This window comes from Schistocerca nitens, chromosome 2 (assembly GCF_023898315.1).
Source record: "Schistocerca nitens isolate TAMUIC-IGC-003100 chromosome 2, iqSchNite1.1, whole genome shotgun sequence".
In the NCBI taxonomy this organism is placed as follows: domain Eukaryota; kingdom Metazoa; phylum Arthropoda; class Insecta; order Orthoptera; family Acrididae; genus Schistocerca; species Schistocerca nitens.
Window position 1 is genome coordinate 202,583,558 of NC_064615.1, and position 22,023 is coordinate 202,605,580.

At 44.3% G+C, this 22,023-nt stretch overlaps 1 protein-coding gene across 1 annotated transcript in view; it reads left to right on the forward strand.

The window, feature by feature from the left end:
* The window catches only part of LOC126235904 (uncharacterized), a 97,361-nt gene that overhangs the window by 24,743 nt on the left and 50,595 nt on the right, over positions 1-22,023 (forward strand). Inside the window, exon 3 of the mRNA XM_049944851.1 lies at positions 20,901-21,148. Within this exon, the coding sequence (XP_049800808.1) occupies positions 20,901-21,148 (248 nt within the window). The remainder of the gene's footprint in view (positions 1-20,900; positions 21,149-22,023) is intronic.

Below are 22,023 nucleotides of genomic sequence, written 5' to 3' on the forward strand. Positions count from 1 at the left end.
AGTACCATCCTTGTTTTTCCTTTTCACTGTGGCTGTTTCTCATGGGTCATGAATTGAGGACAGGAAAGTGACTGGATGGTTATCCGTCCATTTTACTGCAGAAATGGCTCCTTTTGTTTCAAACTGGAATTCTCCTCGTTCCAATTTTACGTTTTCCTTCATAAATTTGGGTAAATCAAAAGTATTTACCTTATATTATAGCTTTGAGAAAAAAATCACAAAATGTCACGCAAACAGCAGAGAAAGGCTCCTCTACAGAGCAACACTCAGCTATACAATGCCTGTGCGCGAAGGTACAGCAAAAATTGGAAGTAGTACCCTATACTAGGTGGTAGCACCGTACAGAGGTGGGAACTGTGAATCCCACGGGACTAGGAGCGAGTTCATTGTAGTGGGAAGCATGTTTCCCATGGCTCACGAAAGGGTTAAACTGGACTTTATGTGCACAGATCAGTAAGAGACATGTTAAAAGAATGCAAATCAGTAAACAGTTGAATCTCTTGTATAACTGTAATGGCCCAGATGTTTTGTATGACTTTTCTGAATATAAATGCTCCTTGTAACAATGAAGAAAAGCTAAGGGATCAGGTCTGTAGCCAAGTAGACTTATTCAAAACACAATGTTAAGATGGAATGTAATGCAACTACCATTGCTCAGGTGTCATATAGAGGTGGGCTACATACAAGTTTTAGTGGTCGCAGTTACTTATCTGTACTAACTGTCTGACCGAACCATGCCCGCTGAAAATCTCAAATACCAGTCACTACAAAATAAATTCCTTGACACACATGTATTTCACCTCCATTATACACATTCCATATTACAGCATATGACTTCAACAGAATTATTATGCACAGCAAGGTTCTGTGGTCCATGGAAAACCTCTGAGGTGGGTGAGTGTTTTCAAGTAATAACCGCCCCCAACCAGCAGGTGTTGATATGAAGTCCAAAACACTTACTTATAAAATAACAGATGCTTGGTCAGGGTCATGACGGCCCATTGTCGATTACAGAGACAGACAGAATAACACATCACTTTCTCCAAAGTGATATGTTAACAGCTCATATCCCCCCCCCCCCCCACTTAGACAAAGGATGCGACAATTCAATTGTGTAAATGGCTAAAAATATGTTTAACAATATTATGAAAAGGGTAGTTGCTACTAACTATATAGGAGAGATTCTGAGCTGCAGATAGGCACAATAAAAAGACTGTTGAAAAGTGAGCTTTCATCCAACAAGGCCTTTGTCGAAAATAGACCCCCCCCCCCCCCCCCACACACACACACATTTTCGGGGAAACACAACTCACAAACACATGACCACTGTCTGGCTGCTGAGGCCAGACTGCCAGCAGAGGCGCATGATGGGAGAGGAAAGGCAATTGGGGTAAGGAGGAACGTGGGGATGGGGAGGGTAGCAGGGTAGGAGTGGGGGATGGTAAAGTGTTGCTCGTGGGAGCGAGCAGGGACAAGGTGGAGAGAGGGTAGGGCACCTAGGTGCAGTCTGGAGGCTAGACAGAGGGCAGGGGGGAGGGGGTAATAGAAAAGGAGAGGAGTAAAAAGACAGTGCATTGGTTTAACAGAGGGCTATGTAGTGCCAGAATGGGAACAGGGAAGAGACTAGATGGGTAAGGACAATGACTAGCAAAGGTTGAGGCCAGGAGGGTTACAGGAACATAGAATATGTTGCAGGGAGAGGTCCCACCTGTGCAAGTTGGGAAAATCGATGCTGGTGGAAGAATCCATATGGCACAGGCTGTGAAGCAGTCATTGAAATGAAGAACTTCAAACTGGGCGATGTGCTCAGCAACGGGTTGGTCCAGCTATTTCTCGGCCACAGATTTTCGGTGGCCATTCATGCAGACGGACAGTTTTTTTTCTTGCCATGCCCACATAGAATGCAGCACAGTGGTTGCAGCTTAACTTGTAGATCACGTGACTGGTTTCACAGGTAGCCCTGTCTTTGACGGGATAGGTGATGCTTGTGACGAGACTGGATTAGGTGGTGATGGGAGGTTATATGGGACAAAACTTGCATCTAGATCTATTACAGGCATATAAGGCTTGAGGCAAGGGGTTGGAAGTAGGGGTTGTGTAGGGATGGACAAGGATGGTGTGTAGGTTCAGTGGGCTGTGGAATACCACTGTGGGAGGGGTGGGAAGGATAGTTGGCAGGACATTTCTCATTTCAGGGCACGACAAGAGGTAGTTGAAACTCTGGCGGAGAATGTAATTCAGTTTCTCCAGTGCTGGATGGTACTGAGTCATCAGGGGAACGCTTCTTTGTGGACTTTGGGAGGTGGTGGGTGACTGGAAAGATAAGGCGTGGGAGATCGGTTTCTGTACAAGGTTTGGAGGGTAGTTACGATCTGTGAAGGCCGCAGTGAGACTCTCGGTATATTTTGAGGGGGACTGTTCATCACTACAGATGTGACGGCTATGGGTGGCTAGGCCATACGAAAGGGACTTCTTGCTATGGAAAGGATGGCTGCTGTCGAAGTGGAGGTATTGCCGGTGGTTGGTAGGTTTTATACGGTCAGAGGTATTGACGTAGCCATCTTTGAGGTGGAGGTCAACACTGAGGAAAGTGGCTTGTTGGGTTGAGTAGGACAAGGTGTGGAGGAATGTGGATAAGGTGTCCCTACCATGGATCCAGATCACAAAGATGTCATCACTGAATCTGAACCAGGTGAGAGGTTTGGAATTCTGGGTGTTCAGGAAGGATTCTGTTAGATGGTCTGTGAATAGATTGGCTTAGGATGTTGCCATTCGGGTGCCCATAGCCGTACTCCGCAGTTGTGTGTTGGTAATATCTTCAAAGGAGAAATAATTGTGGGTGTGGATATAGTTGGTCATGGCGACTAGGAAGGAGGTTGTTGGTTTGGAATCCATCGGGTGTTGGGAAAGGTAGTGTTTGATAGCGATAATGCCATGGTCATTGGGTATGTTAGTGTAAAGGAAGGTGACATTAATAGTGACGTGCAGGGCACCTTGTAGTAAAGGAACAGGAACTGTGGAGAGTTGGTTGAGGAAATGGTTGGTATCTTTTGTGTAGGAGGGTAAGTTGCAGGTAATAGGCTGAAGGTGTTGGCCTACAAGAGCAGAGATTCCCTCAGTGGGGCCATGGTAACTGGCCACAATGGGATGACCTGGGTGGTTGGGCTTATGGATTTTAGGAAGCATGTAGAACGTAGGATTGCTGGGAGTGTTAAGGGTGAGGAGAGAGATGGACTCCGGGGAGAGGTTTGGGATGGGCGTAAAGGTTTAAGGAGAGACTGGGGATGCTGCTGTATTTTTGGGAATGGGGCATTGTGGCAATATTTGTAGGTGGATGAATCTGACAGCTGGCGGAGACCTTCTGCCTGTCCCATACAGCCTCCCACCACCACCACCACCACCACCACCACCACCACCACCACCACCTACTCCAGTCCAGTCACAAAAATCATGTATTCCATCAAAGGCAAGGCTACATACGAAACGAGTCATGTGATCTACAGGTTAAACTACAAGCACTATGCTATGTTCTATACTGTGTTCGTCATAAGAATAAACCTGATGAAAATATTACACTATGTATTTTTCTGTGTTTGCTTGAATCTCATTGGATTTCATTTTATGTGGAGCAGAAACCAAGCCATGTCCAGTATAGTCAGGTATGATCATAGGGATATGTTTTATGCTATGTTACAAGCACATAGACTGAGCTATAATTCGGGGTAACTTCGTTACTGGCACATTTAAATTGGACAGCACTGGCCGGCCACCTGGTCCAGCTGACCGGTAATAAACTGCGCAGTTGCAGTTCAGATATAAAAAGAGATGAGTAGAGAGTGTCATTTAATTGGTAAAGAGAATGAAATAATATTCGGCAAAATTGCAGCACTACCACACACTTCTTAAGTGTCTAAACAGAATGCATAAGATTCTTCATTCTCATCTAACATAGTATTTTAAGAAAGCATCGCTCCTGCGAAACGCAACTCACCCTTTTTTCACATGATATCTTGCGAACCATGGATGAAGGGTATCAGATGGATGCCGTATTCCTTTACTTCCAGAAAGCGTTTGACTTGGTGCCCCACTGCAGACTCCTAACTAAGGTACGAGCATATGGGATTGGTTCCCAAATATGTGAGTGGCTCGAAGACTTCTTAAGTAATAGAACCCAGTATGTTGTCCTCGATGGTGAGTTTTCATCGGAGGTGAGGGTGTCATCTGGAGTGCCCCAGGGAAGTGTGGTACGTCCGCTGTTGTTTTCTATCTACAGAAATGATCTTTTGGATAGCAATGTGTGGCTGTTTGCTGATGATGCTGTCGTGTACGGGAAGGTGTCGTCGTTGAGTGACTGTAGGAGGATACAAGATGACTTGGACAGGATTTGTGATTGGTGTAACGAATGGCAGCTAACTCTAAATATAGATAAATGTAAATTAATGCAGATGAATAGGAGAAAGAATCCCGTAATGGCAGTTGTGGGGAAGGCGGATAGTCATCTTCGGTTCATTTGTGGAATTTTGGGAAGATGTGGTTTATCTGTAAAGGAGACAGCTTATAAAACACTAATACGACCTATTCTTGAGTACTGCTTGAGCGTTTGGGATCCCTATCAGGTCGGATTGAGGGAGGACATAGAAGCAATTCAGAGGCGGGCTGCTAGATTTGTTACTGGTAGGTTTGATCATCACGCGAGTGTTACGGAAATGCTTCAGGAACTCGGGTGGGAGTCTCTAGAGGAAAGGAGGCGTTCTTTTCGTGAATTGCTACTGAGGAAATTTAGAGAACCAGCATTTGAGGCTGACTGCAGTACAATTTTACTGCTGCCAACTTATATTTTGCGGAAAGACCACAAAGATAAGATAAGAGAGATTAGGGCTCGTACAGAGGCATATAGGCAGTCATTTTTGTTGTGTCGATTCCCTAAGGTCTCGACACAATGAGTGGCTAGGTGCACGCGAAACTAACGCAGACGGGCGTAAATTCTGAAACAGGAGACTGGATGAAAAACTATAAAGAAAAGAAGAGAGATTGTCATCTACTTAACTTTTAATGATGTTCTTCTTGTTGAAATACATCTCTTGCATAGTAGTAAGCAATTAGCAATGATACACATGGCGCCTTGCTAGGTAGTAGCGATGGACTAGCTGAAGGCTATTTAATCTGTCTCTCGGCAAATGAGAGGAATACTTGGTAGGTCTAGTCGCAAGCTATGTCGTCCGTACAACTGGGGCGAGGTGAAGTCCGTGTCTTGTGACCTGCCCTGTGGTGGCGCTACGTTTGCGAATACACAGTGGCGACACGCGGGTCCGACATGTACTACAGGACCGCGGCCGATTTAAGTTACCACCTAGCAAGTGTGGTGTCTAGCGGTGACACCACATTCCTCCCCCGCAAATCGGCGAACGGTCGTGAGATAAGGCTTCCGCCCGCCGTGGGGAGGACCCCATGTTGACGTATGCGATGAGGTGGGGAGCCTAACAACAGGCGAGGCTGTGCCACCCGCACCCGGCCATTCGGTCCGAGGGGAGCTAGGAAACGCCTGCAAACCTAGTCCAGGGTGCACGTCAACATGAGGTGTTTGCGCACGGAATGATATAAGAGGAGCCGCGGGGTCGACCTCCATGTGGTCGGAGCACCCGACGGGCGAAGACGACATCTGGTCCGGAGCGGGCAAGAGGTCCATGGCGGAGGACGGCTGGTCACGGGAAGCAAGCGGCGGCGCGTGACCCAGGGAGGCGCGAGGCGGCTGCAGCGAAGCGTCCGCTGCTGGCGGCGCCGGCGGCGGCTGCGGCGGCGCGACGCCATGAGGCAAAATGGAAGGCATCGTCGGTAACACCTGGGGATGAGGCGAGCCAGTAGATGGGTCCCCAAGGCGCTGACCGGACGGCTCCGTCGCTGAAAGCAGACGGGGAGCGGCAGAACCCAGGCGACGACAGAGGCGCAGCTGATTGAGATGCCGACGCACCTCACCAGAGGCCCCCAAAACCAAATACATCGCGCGGCCGAGGCAGCGAAGAATGCGCCCTGCGATCCAACGCTGTGAACCGCGAGAGGTGCGATAATAGACAACGTCGCCAGGAGCAAAAGCAGGAGTCTGCCGCTGCACAGGAACCTGATGTGGCGGATGCAGCAAAGACATCAGAGTTCGATGAGGACGACCATGGAGCAACTCAGCCAGCGAGCGACCATCGCGGGGCTGAGAGCGATATGAGGACAAAAAGAGCAACAAAGCGTCCTCCCGAGAATGCGACTCTTTCAACTTCAACATCTGCGACTTGAAAGTCCGGACCAATCGTTCCGCGGCACCGTTTGACTGAGGCGAAAACGGCGCGGATGTCAGATGTTGAATACCATTGGCCTTGCAGAACGACTGAAATTCTGCGGACATGAATTGTGGGCCATTGTCGGAAACAATAGTCTGCGGAAGACCTTCAATGCAAAAGATAGCAGACAAGGCTTGGATGTTGGCAGAAGACGTCGTGGAAGACATCCGGACAACAAAAGGAAAATTACTAAAAGCATCGACCACAACCAACCATCGAGCATTCCAGAACGGCCCAGCAAAATCGATGTGCAATCGTTGCCAAGGGGAAGTGGCTTTCGGCCAAGCAAAGAATTTCCGCGGCGGTGCGGATTGGTGTTCGGCACACGCCACGCAAGAGGAGCACATATTCGTAATCGCAGCATCGATTCCGAACCAAGTACAGTGCTGACGAGCAAGCTGTTTCGTACGCACTATACCCCAATGTCCTTGGTGAAGAAGCTTTAAGACAGAGGACTGTAACGAACGTGGGACTACGACTCGAGACTGATCATTATCGGAACGCAACAACAAAACACCACGTCGGACAAAAAGTCTCTCCTTGTGAGCAAAAAAACGGCGAACCAAAGGATCCTCGATCCGTGACTTTGACAAGGGCCATTGCGTAGCAACAAAACGCAAAACAGTAGCAAGGACAGGGTCAGCAGCTGTGGCTGTAGCTACACGACGAAAATCAATCGGAAACGATGCGACCACGTCATCGGCTTCCGAATCAATGAACATGCAAGCAAGTTCGGAAGAATCGAATGCTTTATCCTCAGCAACAGGCAAACGGGACAACGCATCAGCGTTTCCGTGCTTAGCAGTGGACCGATACAAGATATCGTAGCGGTACTGCGAGAGAAAAAGCGACCAGCGAATGAATTTCTGCGCTGTACGTGGAGGTACAGGCTTGTTCGGATGAAAAAGCGATGTCAAAGGCTTGTGGTCCGTGATGATGGTAAAGTGACGACCATACAAGAAATCGTGAAACTTTGTTACACCAAACACAAGAGCCAAAGCTTCCTTCTCTATTTGTGAATAATTTCTTTGCGCAGATGAGAGCAATTTTGACGCAAAGGCAATAGGGCGATCATGCGAACCATCCTTGTGCGCAAGCACAGCACCGATCCCGAAATCCGATGCATCGACCATCAACAAAAGGGGTTTTCGGGGATCGAATGGCGTAAGGCAAGTAGTTGAAAGTAACGCCGATTTCAACTGACGAAAGGCGCGTTCGCATTCCGTCGTCCAGACGAACGGAACACCTTTACGGCGTAAGCGATGAAGCGGAGCTGAAATGGAAGAAGCATTGCGCACAAATCGGTGATAATAATTTACCTTACCCAGCACACTCGGTAGCTGTTTTAAGTTCTGCGGTGACGGCAAGTCCTGAATGGCACGAAGGTGCTCTGGACTCGGATGTATACCTTGGGCGGTAAGGACATGGCCCAGGTACGGTAAGTCACGAGCAAAAAACACACATTTGTCCTTCCTCAAGCGAAGACCATTCTGACGCAAGACCTGAAATAAGGTCCGGAGATTCTGCAAATGTTCGGCTTCTGTCTTTCCTGAGATCACAATATCGTCCAGATAGTTCGCAGCCGTAGGGACCGACGCACAAATAGTTTGTAAATATTGCTGAAATAAAGCAGGGGCGGATGCACATCCGAATGGCAGTCTTTTGAAGCGATACAAGCCAAGATGCGTGTTTACCACCAAGACGCGCTGGGAGTCTTCGTCCACAGGTATCTGCAAGTACGCATCTGCTAGGTCCAATTTTGAAAAATATTTTCCCGGGCACAGTTTGTCAAAAAGATCTTCCGGGCGGAGCAAAGGAAAAGTAGCAGTCACAAGTTGTGGATTCCAGTTGCCTTGAAGTCCACGCAAAGTCTCAATTTTCCGGAAGGTTTTGGCAAAATTACTAAGGGTGAGGCCCAGAGAGAAGCCTGCACACGTTCAATGACACCTTGAGATTCTAATTCGGCTAATGTTCTTGCGACTTCATCACGCAATGCGTGGGGAACATTGCGCGCTCTGAAAAATTTCGGTTGCGCGGTGTCTTTCAGTTCCAAATGCGCTTCATAGTTCTTAGCGCAACCAAGGCCCGGTGCAAAAATGTCTGCAAATTCTTCACAAAGACTAGAAACACTGGCGGAAGGCACAGTCTGATTCACTGATAGGACCTGATTCACTATAGACAAATTAAACAATTGAAACAAATCTAAACCAAACAAGTTCACGGCACTAGAGGAACGAAGAACATAAAATGACACAAGTTTTGTCTGTCCCTTGTATGTGGCAAGAAGGCTGCACTGTCCCAACACAGGTATATGCTGTCCTGAGTAACTAGTTAACGTAACATTTGCGGCACGCAATGGCGGGGCGCCCAGTTGTTTGTACGTGTCGTGATTGAGCAATGAAACAGCAGCTCCGGTATCGAGCTGGAATGGGATCACTTGTCCTGCAAAGTCTAAGTCCACAAAAAGTTTATTGTCTTGTTGACGACAAGAGCGACCGTCTCGTGCAATTTGAACTGATACAGGTCCAGAAGCACTTGCAACTTTACGGGATTTCCGGCGACGCCGACGCACACTTTGGGTGGGACGAACACAGTCACTGTTAGCTAAAGTGTCACTGGACGGGTGGGAATGTACTACATGGATGTCCATGGGTGAAGGTCCACGAGCCTGATTGTCCTGGGTTCGATTCCGGCGCGAAGCAAAGGGCCTGGAATTTGTGTGATTGTCTGATCTTAACTTTTTCTGGCAAACACTTTGTACATGTCCTTTCTTTTGACAGTAAAAGCAAATAGCTTGGCGTGACGGGCAATTTTCACGCGAATGTCTAGTTGCACACCGCGGGCAAGATTTCACTGCATTTGCTTGCTTACGCGGCGCACGTGGTTGCAAGCGAGGCGGCCGCAGCGAAGTCGGGCGCGAGGGCCGCTTAGCGTCCCGTGCAGCGGGCCCGGCGGGCCGATTAATGTGACACACTGCTGGCGAAGTTTCAAATGATGCCTGAGCAAAGTCAAGTGTGTCTTGCCTGTCCAATATGTCTATCACTTGTTGCAGGGAGGGATTAACTAGCTTCAAAATCTGTTCCCTTATGCGAACATCAGAAACGTTCTGTGCAATTGCATCACGCACCATAGTATCTGAATATGGGAGGCCACATTCACAGGCAAACGCGCAGTCTCTAGTAAGGCCTTGCAAAGTTGCTACCCACTCCCTGTTAGTCTGACCGGCCGTACGTTTTGTACGAAAAAACGTATACCGTTTGGCAACTACATTTACTGTTTCTTTGAAATAGGCATCCAAAGCAGACAAAATTTCTTCGTAGGACAGAGTTGCTACGTCGCGTCGGGGAAACAATTTCACTATCACACGGTAGGTAGACACACCGACACAAGAAAGCAAAAACGGCTGCCGCTCTTTACCTTGAATTCCATAAGCAGTGAGGTGGAAGTTGAACTGATCGGCCCACTCAGTCCAGCTCTCGTTATGGGCCTCAAAGGGCCTAAATGGCGGTGCGACAGCGTTGTGTGGCTGCGGTAGCGATGAAGCGGCTGCCGCCGCATCGGTTTGCAGCGCACGTTGACCCTGGACGAGCTGTCCAAGGGCTTCCAATAACGCCTGCGTCTGCTGATTCTGCAAGCGAAAAAATTCGGACAGTACATCTGGAGAATGCGGCGAAGCCATGACTCAAGCAAATTAGAGCAAGTAGAACACAAAGACTGCAACGTGGGCGCGGCACCACTCCTCGGCGCCAAAATATTGTTGTGTCGATTCCCTAAGGTCTCGACACAATGAGTGGCTAGGTGCACGCGAAACTAACGCAGACGGGCGTAAATTCTGAAACAGGAGACTGGATGAAAAACTATAAAGAAAAGAAGAGAGATTGTCATCTACTTAACTTTTAATGATGTTCTTCTTGTTGAAATACATCTCTTGCATAGTAGTAAGCAATTAGCAATGATACACATGGCGCCTTGCTAGGTAGTAGCGATGGACTAGCTGAAGGCTATTTAATCTGTCTCTCGGCAAATGAGAGGAATACTTGGTAGGTCTAGTCGCAAGCTATGTCGTCCGTACAACTGGGGCGAGGTGAAGTCCGTGTCTTGTGACCTGCCCTGTGGTGGCGCTACGTTTGCGAATACACAGTGGCGACACGCGGGTCCGACATGTACTACAGGACCGCGGCCGATTTAAGTTACCACCTAGCAAGTGTGGTGTCTAGCGGTGACACCACAATTTTTCCCTCGTTCTGTTTGGGAGTGGAACAGGGAGAGAAGATGCTAGTTGTGGTATGAGGTACCCTCCGCCATGCACCGTTTGGTGGATTGCGGAGTATGTATGTAGATGTAGATGTAGATGAATGGGGCCAACAATGACTGAAGAGAATCGTTCAGTGTGACAGAAGTGCATGACAGAAGTGCATCCCTTCCGCAAATTGCTGCAGATTTCAATGCTGGGCCATCAACAAGTGTCAGTGTGTGAACCATTCAATGGAACATCATCAATATGGGCTTTCGGAACCCTAGGCCTGCACGTGTTCCCTTGATGACTGCACTACACAAAGCTTTATGCCTTGCCTTGGCCTGTGAACACTAACATTGGACTGTTGATGACTGGAAACGTCTTACCTGGTCGGATGAGTCTCATTTCAAATTGTATCAAGCTGATGGACGTGTATGGGTATGGAGACAACCTCATGAATCCATGGTCCTTGCATGTCAGCACGGGACTGTTCAAGCTGGTGGAGGCTGTCTGTAATGGTGTGGAACATATGCAGTTGGGGTGTTATGGGACCCCTGATACGTATGGATACAACTTTGAAAGTTGATGTGTACATAAGCATCATGTCCGATCACCTGCATCCATTCAGGTCCATTGTGCATTCCGACAGCCTTGGGCAATTCCAGCCAAAAAATGCAACACCCCACACATCCAGAATTGCTACAGAGTGGCTCCGGAAACATTATTCTGAGTTTAAACACTTAAGCTAGCCATCAAATAACCCAGACATGAACATTAATGAGCATATCTGGGATGCCTTGGAAGGTACTTTTCAGAAGAGATCTCCACCACCTCATACTCTTACGGATTTTTGGACAACCCTGCAGGATTCGTGATGTCAATTCCGTCCAGCACTGCTTCAGACCTTAGTCGAACCCATGCCACGTCACATTGCGGCAGTTCTGCATGCTTTTGGGGGCCCTTCACGATATTATGCAGGTGTACCAGTTCCTTGTACTTCTTATATTCCACAGAACTAGAAAATTTCCCATGTGCAAGCAATTAATCCCCTTATAACAGATAGTCTGCCTACTAAGACACATATATTCTCTAAACTAAAAACTCCTTCCGAACAGGCCTTGGAAGGCCCAACGGTACCGACTGGCTGCCGTGTCATCCTCAGCCCACAGGCGTCACTGGAAGCAGATAGGGAGGGGCATTTGGTCAGCATACCGCTCTCCCGTCAGTTTGCGAGACTGGAGCTGCTACTTCTCAATCAAGTAGCTCCTCAGTTTGCCTCACAAGGGTTGAGTGCACCCCGATTGCCAACAGCACTCGGCAGACTGGATGGTCACCCACCCAAGTGCTACCCCAGCCTGACAGCGCTTACTTCAGTGATCTGAAGGGAATCGCTCTTACCATTGTGGCAAGGTCGTTGGCATATATTCTGTACATTGGATAAAATAAAACTTAGTAATTCTTTATTATTGAGGTAGGTTTGACCCCAGATGATTCCCTGAGATGTGCTCTGCAACATATACTTATGGAAGTATAATTGAATTCATTATTGCCCTGTTCTCAGTTCAGGGGTTTTAAATGCTGATTGGTATTTGCATACTTTTAGCGCTACTGATTCACTTTATGCCACGATTGGGTAACAGAGATCAGATGCCTGCCTCTTCCTTTTTATCTAACTTTTTCAAAGTTACAGACTGTCAGTTAGTCCAACTTCGTATTTCCATCTGTTCATTCAAGAGCTTGCTAGCTAGCAAAAAAAAAAAAAAATTAATGGTGGTGTACTACCCTTATAAACAGTGTTAAATACACTTATTGCAGAAAGATACTTATCATTCTTTACAGAGATAGTGTCCCCTTCACTCCTCTTTTGGTGTTGGTCATCCTTTTGGTCCATGTCCACTTTTCTCTTACACAAATATAGTGTATATTATCTCGTGCCATATGAAGCATCTATCTACCTTGCATTTTATGTAACCTAGACCCTACTCCTTTTGGTATCTAAGACCCACTACATCTTGAATTTGAACATCCACTAAGGCTGCTCAGGAGCAGACCTCCAAGTGTTAAGAAACTGGAATCTCGGATATTCATACAACTTCTTCATTTGAGTGTAGCTTGGATGTTACCAGGCCATTAGCTATGGTACATGCTTCTATTGGCCTGTGTAACCCTTCTCTGTTTTATGTGATGTCAGTAACACTTTTTTTTTTGCCCCCCCCCCCCCCCCTGTGAACACATGAATAACAGCCAAGTATTATTTCAAAATTGTTAAGGCTTTCGTGGCCACTTGTTGACAAACTGCCTATTAGCTTCTGTCTCGGGTTCTTCGGCCGACGTTCATCTAAGAACCCGAGACAGAAGCCAATAGGCAGTTTGTCAACAAGTATTATTTGTTTCTTAATTGAACTGTGCATCTGGGATACAGTGGCAGGATTATATTTTGCATTGTTAATATCTAAAGTTAAATATCATGTACTTTCTAAATTAAAGTTATTCATAGATTTGGCTGACGCTGTTTGTGTAGTTAGCTCATTAATTTTATGCAATTCATCTTATTCTTACTTTACTTTTTTCATGATCTAATAGCAGTATCTAATATAATGTAGTGTGTAGAATATGTTGAAGAAACAATACTATTTTATCACCAGTTAAACCATTAGTTTGCTAATGGCCATGCCGCAGTGGCAACACTGGTTCCCGTCAGATCAGCCAAGTTAAGCACTGTCAGGCTGGGCTAGCACTTGGATGGGTGACCATCCAGTCTCCTGAGCGCTGTTGGCAAGTGGGGTGCACTCAGCCCTTGTGTGGCAAACTGAGGAGCTACTTGATTGAGAAGTAGCGACACCAGTCTCGCAAACTGACATACGGCTGGAAGAGCGGTGTGCTGAGCACATGCCCTGCTGTTTAACAATTTTCCACTTATTAGTAATAAATCGCATATGTAGAGCGTGTGTGTGACACAATGTGGGTAATCCTTGTTGAATGTTCCCAAAATTTAGCTAGTGACCTAGAAAATGCCCAAAAAATACTTTGTGTTTTCATCTCCCTCCAGTTTTAACTCTGGAAATTTGCTTGGAAAACTTGTTCCATTTCCTAGTTGCAGTTCCTCAATTAGTTCTCCTGGCAGTCTGCTACTCCTCTTTTGTTTTTGAAAGCTTGTCCCAGATTTTCTGGAGTTCCTCACCGTGCCTATCTGAGAGTACTTGCATACTGTGTTGTATTGACAGTTGATTCGATTTTCTTTTGTGCTTTGTGCTTTTCTAAGTCTGTTAATTGATCCTCCAAAATAGCAAAGGCGGAACCGGGAATAACTGTTAAATTTGATTATTTGGTTTGTTCTAATGCAGTAAACCTCAATTGTGTGTCTGAGATTTGTTGCTGTACTGTTTTAAATTGCTCCATCATAAATTCTTGCATTTTCATTATTTACTTCATGAAACTTCATTGACCTGTCTTACTAGATCGAACTGTTTATGTATATTGTCATGTAACTCCCCACTTAACATCCTAATTTCAGTTTGTAACTATGTAAGATTGAGAACAGCACTTGTCACCCCAAGTTGTCAGTGAAAAGTTGATACGCCAGACGAGGCAGACCATGTCGCCAGCTATTAGTCATTTTGCGACTGCAGCCTTGGTGGAATTTTCTGCCGATGCAACTGTGGTTGACTGCAGGTGTGTTGGCACTGTGCCAAGGAGACGATAGCAGCATACAGCTAATTCATATATTGTTCTTCCCATTTGTGTACTTATTTGTTCCTTTAATGAAGTCGCTCTTGAGGGATTCAGCAATATCCCTGCAACATATTTATTTTTTGTAGAATTCGTTTATTTGCAGCACAAACAACAGTTTATACACTGTCGGAAATCCAAGTTGTTGCCTCCATTGCTATGGTCAACAGCATCATGTACTGACAACACTGTTCTTCTTTGATCCTTTTTTTGCATTTTAAATCAAACATATTCTTTTTCTTTCAATTAAATCTTCTTATCCACTGGCATAAGCCCATCCAAAAGTCCTGTTTCAAAAGGTGCCAGAATGTCATAAAATGAGCCAACCGTTGTTCAGGTGTCTTATCGAGGTAGACTGTGTACAAGTTTTTGTGGTCACTATTACTTACCTTTAATAACTGTTTGGCTGGACCGTGTTGCTGTATCTTGAGGCAGCAAACTCTTGAAAATGCCAAGTCCGTGCCAGCCGGTAATCCCAAATGCCAATCACTGCAGAATAAATTGTCGTGTTCCTTCTTTATTGTGTGTGATTTCACCTCCATTACATACATTCCACGTTACAGCATACAATTTAACAAGGTTCATAATACGTATTAGCCTTTGTCATATCCGCTCTGTATCGCGTCTCTGAATTTCCCTGACAACTGATGTCATGATCATTGTCATGCATGTCAAGGTTCTGTGATTTGCAGCGAACCTCCGGGGTTGTACATTGTTTTCATGGAATAACTGCCGTGACCAGCAGGTGTGTCTATGTGTTGGAATCCTTGTGCTCATCGCCCCTACCTTGCAGATATAATTTGCTCACGGTTGCTCTCAAATGACATGTGCAAAAGAAACAGAAAATTTTGTGCATAATCTGCAGTCCAAACCAACACTTCACTTTCTCCAAAGTGATATGTTACGTCTCAAGTCCTGCCAATTGTAGGGAATGCTAGTGTCCATTAAACTAGTAGTGACATTGGCATTCAGCTAATTAGCTTTGCAATAGATAACAACAAGGGGATCCGTAATGTCCGCCTGTGGGCATACTTTTACATGGTAGATGATATTTCAATTCAGAAACTGTTTCTCTAATAGCAAAATTCATGTCGTAATTTACAGAAGTGCATACTGTGATATATGTGTCTTGAAAGAGTGAAAGGAAATCTGAAAAGAGCTGGTGAGTAACTTTCCAGAAAAGTTAGGTGTGAGTTACTCAGCTTCAGCAACCTGTAAGTTCAAGTGTGTTTTGAGGATGACAGAATCCTCCATGTAGCTAATAGAGAGAGGGAGATTGTGAAAAAGACGTAAACCTCAGCAGAATAGAAATAGAAGATGTAATTTCTGGAGTAATCATATAGTTGTGGAGAGATGAAAAATACCTAACAAAGTATAGGTCAGCTAAAATAGGAGTGATTAAAATTTAGTTTTGAAATTCACCTGGCTGTAATAGATTTCAGAATGGCACAGCAGAACATTCCAGTTCCCACTAAGATAATTCTACTAGCCATTGACAGTATTATGAAAAGGGTACATTTCTACTCACCATGTTGAGAAGATATTGAGTCTCATACAGGAACAACAAAAAGACTATCATTGGATGCTTAGAACATTCTTCAGAGTTAGAACCAGCGGGGGAAACTTAGAGTGTTGAAAGTCAAAACATGCCTCACAAAAAGAGGAACATTATCCTGAGTTCTACTCAGTTTAGAGCTAGAAAGAAACTGAGTGAGAATTTCAGAATGCCAACCAAAATGAGTAAAAGCAGGAAGAGTAACTCTATTCCACTTCGCCGAAGCTGATGATGACATTGTACTAATAAATGAAAGTAGACCCAGCTTCATGAACGTGATGTTGAAGACAGGACTGTAAAGCAGTGAAGGGAAAATAGAGTACATGGTCATCAGTAAGAGCGACTATGAAAAGCATCCGTAGCAGTTAGTGATCTGACATAAAAACATATTGCTTTAAATAGCTGTGAAAACATAATTAAAGCAAGACTATCAGCAGCTAATAGAGCATGTTTTGAATTACCTCATATGCTAAGAAATGGATCAGTGGACTGAGTCATTAAAATGACTGTGCTAATTCTCTGTTCAACTAGTATCCTGTATTCAAGTGAAAGATTAACCTTCAGAGAGGCAATTGGATATAAACAGGCAGTTTCTGAATGAAAGTCTCCCAGGGGGAGGGGAGGGGGGGGGGAGGTCTCTGTGGGGGACCTTGTAACGCTAGTAGAATATGTTGTTGTTGTTGTGGTCTTCAGTCCTGAGACTGGTTGGTTTGATGCAGCTCTCCATGCTACTCTATCCTGTGCAAGCTTTTTCATCTCCCAGTACTTACTGCAACCTACATCCTTCTGAATCTGGTTAGTGTATTGATCTCTTGGTCTCCCTCTACGATTTTTACCCTCCACGCTGCCCTCCAATGCTAAATTTGTGATCCCTTGATGCCTCAAAACATGTCCTACCAACCGATCCCTTCTTCTAGTCAAGTTGTGCCACAAACTCCTCTTCTCCCCAATTCTATTCAATACCTCCTCATTAGTTATGTGATCTACCCATCTAATCTTCAGCATTCTTCTGTAGCACCACATTTTGAAAGCTTCTATTCTCGTCTTGTCCAAACTATTTATCGTTCATGTTTCACCACTTCCATACATGGCTACACTTCATACAAATGCTTTCAGAATCGACTTCCTGACACTATACTCGATGTTAACAAATTTCTCTTCTTCAGGAACGCTTTACTTGCCATTGCCAGTCTACGATTTATATCCTCTCTACTTCGACCATCCTCAGTTATTTTGCTCCCCAAGTAGCAAAAATCATTTACTACTTTAAGCGTCTCATTTCCTAATCTAATTCCCTCAGCATCACCCAGTTTAATTCGACTACATTCCATTATCCTCGTTTTAGTTGATGTTAATCTTATATCCTCCTTTCAAGACACTGTCCATTCCGTTCAGCTGCTCTCCCAGGTCCTTTGCTGCCTCTGACAGAATTACAATGTCATCGGCGAACCTCAAAATTTTTATTTCTTCTCCATGGATTTTAATACCTACTCTGAATTGTTCTTTTGTTTCCTTTACTGCTTGCTCAATATACAGGTTGAATAGCATCGGGGAGAGGCTACAACCCTGTCTCACTCCCTTCCCAACCGCTGCTTCCCTTTCATGCCCCTCGGCTCTTGTAACTGCCATCTGGTTTCTGTACAAATTGTAAATAGCCTTTCGCTCGTTGTATTTTACCCCTCCCACCTTTCGTATTTGAAAGAGAGTATTCCAGTCAACTTTGTCAAAAGCTTTCTCTAAGTCTACAAATGCTAGAAATGTAGGTTTGCTTTTCCTTAATCTATTTTCTAAGATAAGTCATAGGGTCAGTATTGCTTCACGTGTTCCAACATTTCTACGGAATCCAAACTGATCTTCCCCGAGTTTGGCTTGTACCAGTTCTTCCATTTGTCTGTAAAGAATTGCGTGTTAATATTTTGCAACTGTGACTTATTAAACTGCTAGTTCAGTAATTTTCACATCTGTCAACACCTGCTTTCTTTGGGATTGGAATTATTATATTCTTCTTGACATCTGAGAGTATTTAGCCTGTCTCATACATCTTGCTCACCAGATGGTAGAGTTTTGTCAGGACTGGCTCTCCCAAGGCCATCAGTAGTTCCAATGGAATGTTGTCTACTCCGGGGGCCTTGTTTCGACTGAGGCCTTTCAGTGCTCTGTCAAACTCTTCACGCAGTATCGTACCTCCCATTTCATCTGCATCTACATCCTCTTCCATTTCCATAATATTGTCCTCAAGTACATCACCCTTGTGTAGACCCTCTATATACCCCTTCCACCTTTCTGCTTTCCCTTCTTGGCTTAGAACTGGGTTTCCATCTGAGCTCTTGATATTCATACAAGTGGTTCTCTTTTCTCCAAAGGTCTCTTTAATTTTTCTGTAGGCAGTATCTATCTTACCCTAGTGAGACAAGCCTCTACATCCTTACATTTGTCCTCTAGCCATCCCAGCTTAGCCATTTTGCACTTTCTGTTGATCTCATTTTTGAGACGTTTGTATTCCTTTTTGCCTGCTTCATTTACTGCGTTTTTATATTTTCTCCTTTCATCAATTAAATACAATATTTCTTCTGTTACCCAAAGATTTCTACTAGCCCTCGTCTTTTTACCTACTTGATCCTCTGCTGCCTTCACTACTTCATCCCTCAGAGCTACCCATTCTTCTTCTACTGTATTTCTTTCCCCCATTCCTGTCAATTGTTCCCTTATCCTCTCTCTGAAACCCTGTACAACCTCTGGTTTAGTCAGTTTATCCAGGTCCCATCTCCTTAAATTCCCACCTTTTTGCAGTTTCTTCAGTTTTAATGTACAGTTCATAACCAATAGATTGTGGTCAGAGTCCACATCTGCCCCTGGAAATGTCTTACAATTTAAAACCTGGTTCCAAATCTCTGTCTTACCATTATATAATCTATCTGATACCTTCTAGTATCTCCAGGATTCTTCCATGTATACAACCTTCTGTTATGATTCTTGAACTAAGTGTTAGCTATGATTAAGTTATGCTCTGTACAAAATTCTGCCAGACGGCTTCCTCTTTCATTTCTTTCCCCCAATCCATATTCACCTACTATGTTTCCATCTCTCCCTTTTCCTGCTCTCGAATTCCGGTCACCCATGACTATTAAATTTTCGTCTCCCTTCACTGCCTGAATAATTTCTTTTATCTCATCATACATTTCATCAATTTCTTCATTATCTGCAGAGCTAGTTGGCATATAAACTTGTACTACTGTAGTAGGCGTGGGCTTCGTGTCTATCGTGGCCACAGTAATGCGTTCACTATGCTGTTTGTAGTAGCTTACCCGCACTCCAATTTTTTTATTCATTATTAAACCTACTCCTGCATGACCCCTATTTGATTTTGTATTTATAACCCTGTATTCACCTGACCAAAAGTCTTGTTCCTCCTGCCACCGAACTTCACTAATTACCACTATATCTAACTTTAACCTATCCATTTCCCTTTTTAAATTTTCTAACCTACCTGCCCGATTAAGGGATCTGACATTCCACGCTCCGATCCCTAGAACGACAGCTTTCTTTCTCCTGATAATGATGTCCTACTGAGTAGTCCCGGCCCGGAGATCCAAATGGAGGACTATTTTACCTCCGGAATATTTTACCCAAGAGGACACCACCATCATTTAACCATACAGTAAAGCTGCATACCCGCTGGAAAAATTACGACTGTAGTTTCCCCTTGCTTTTAGCTGTTCGCAGTACCAGCACAGCAAGGCCATTTTGGTTAGTGTTACAAGGCCAGATCAGTCAATCATCCAGACTGATGCCCCTGCAACTACTGAAAAGGCTGCTGCCCCTCTTCAGGAACCACACGTTTGTCTGGCCTCTCAACAGATACCCCTCCGTTGTGGTTGCACCTACGATATGGCCATCTGTATCGCTGAGGCACGCAAGCCTCCCGACCAACAGCAAGGTCCATGGTTCATTGGGGGTGGGGGTATTAGAATATATTAAAAAACAAAGGACTGTTGAATCAGCAGTCAAGTCCCAGCATTGTAAATAAAGTGAAATAGTGTTGATATAGTTAGGCTGGGTGCATATTGAGGATGCCAGAAAACAAATTTGTACTATTGACATTTAGAGGAGCTGTGGATGGGAACAGGAGACACGGAGGCCTCAGACGATGTGGAAAGACTACATTGATGAAGGTAAAAAAAAAAAAAAAAAAACATGGACGACAACGATTTAGATCCAGCATATGATAGATAGTCTGAAGCAGCTAGTAAGAAGAATAAGAAAGAAGGGTTGGACACAGGTTTTAAAAACAAGCTTAATTAAATTTGTGAGATTTAATAAGATTTGAAGTCGTCACATATTATGGAGCAGTGTAAAGGAAGTGAAAAACAAGTATCTCATGTTCTTCCCTTTGTCGTTGTTGTTCCTAACCCCCTCCCCCAGCCCCCCACACCTTCTCTCTCTCTCTCTGTCTGTCTGTCTGTCTGTCTGTCTCTGTCTCTCTCTTGGCCCTTCCTCCCGCTTTTCTTGCCATCCAGTTTTTCCCTCTTACTATATTTATCAGTCCCTCATATGCTTCCTGCCCCACTCCACATTCTGCCTCTTTACCCCCGGCCCCCTCCCCCCTCTACCTTCATGCTCTGTTCATCACTTCTGATTTTCCCATGTACATTATTCCTCATCCTCCCCTCTTTTTCTCTCATACCATATTTATCAGCTCCCATCACAACCCTCCACCCCCCCCCCCCCCCCACCAACCATATTACCAAACGCCTTTCTTGCACTCTTTCTCCAATTGCCCTTCTCTCTCACCTGCAATCTCAAACTGTAATAATATCAACATAAGACTAGATGCACATTTCAGTTCATACGGTTTTATTTACTACATATAGTATCTGAATATGAAACCTCATGCTGTGAATGTTGGGTATTCTTACTATTTGGTGAATAATTATCATTGAAATATGTTTATTTAATTTTTCATATCATGATGATGTGAATAGAACAATATACTGCTTTGAAGTTTATTATTCAAATTATAGTACTTTGATTTTGGTATATAATGTTGTTACAGGATTCAACACTGAATAAAGAGCCAATGGTACACATAAGTTCACCAACACTGAATGCGTTCACCATGGACCAGTGGTTTGTTGCTCGCAACATGATAGAGGCCGATGATGATGATGTTCAAATAGTGGATGTATTTTGCCGACCTCGTCAATCTAATGATAGGACTGCCAGTTCAGACCAACCCGAGGAAAGGCAGCTAGACGCAAATGGTTCAAGACCTACCAGCAAAACTAATGATGGCAAAGCTGGGTATGAAATTATGTCCAGTTCATCTCTATTTGAGGTTGTTAGTATTAAGCGAGGGTATTATCTTAAAAATAGCATTGTTCCAAAGATGAGTACATATATCAGATTGCAGCTGATTCTTTTAACAGTAATTGCCCTAGTGTAAAAGGTAAAAATATATTCATAAGTTATTTTGCGCACCAAGTGTCAGTAACTTTCTTGAAGGAAATTTGAGTAGGTTATTTCTAAGTATCTAGTACTTCTCACACTGACAGTAGAGTAAACTTTACAACACAATACAATACAATACAAAAGAACAGAAGCTGTTACCAAGTTACAGGAGCTTAATCAACTCTAGGATAGTTGTCCTGGCTGTAGAGTTACCATTATATTCTGTAAATAATAATGTTCACAAATTCATTAATGTATTGGTTTTCATTCATAAGTGATACAATTTCATGACATGATTAAATGCCTTTCTGCTAAGAAAGTGGTTTAGTTGCCACTCCTCAAAAGATTGGAGATCCTCCACAACAGTTAATAGAATGTTTATTGAAATCAAATGCTGTAGTTGTCAGTTAAGCTCAAATTTTATTCACATAACTAGTTTCAATTAAAATACAAATCATTCTCGTGTGTATTATGCACAGCCACACAGCAGAAAGTATGAAATAGAATTAAATGCCTTAGTTTGAGGAGAAGTAAAAATCATTTTAGTATGTGACTACTGTTCTTTGCATACCATTGAATACACTTCAGAATGATTCATAACTCTGCCAAAACTGGTTTTGTGAGTGAAATTGTCACTTAATTAACAACTGGAGCCTTTGATTTCGATAATTATGATTTAAGTAAAATCTATTATCCATACAAAAAACTTGCTTACAACTTATCAGCTG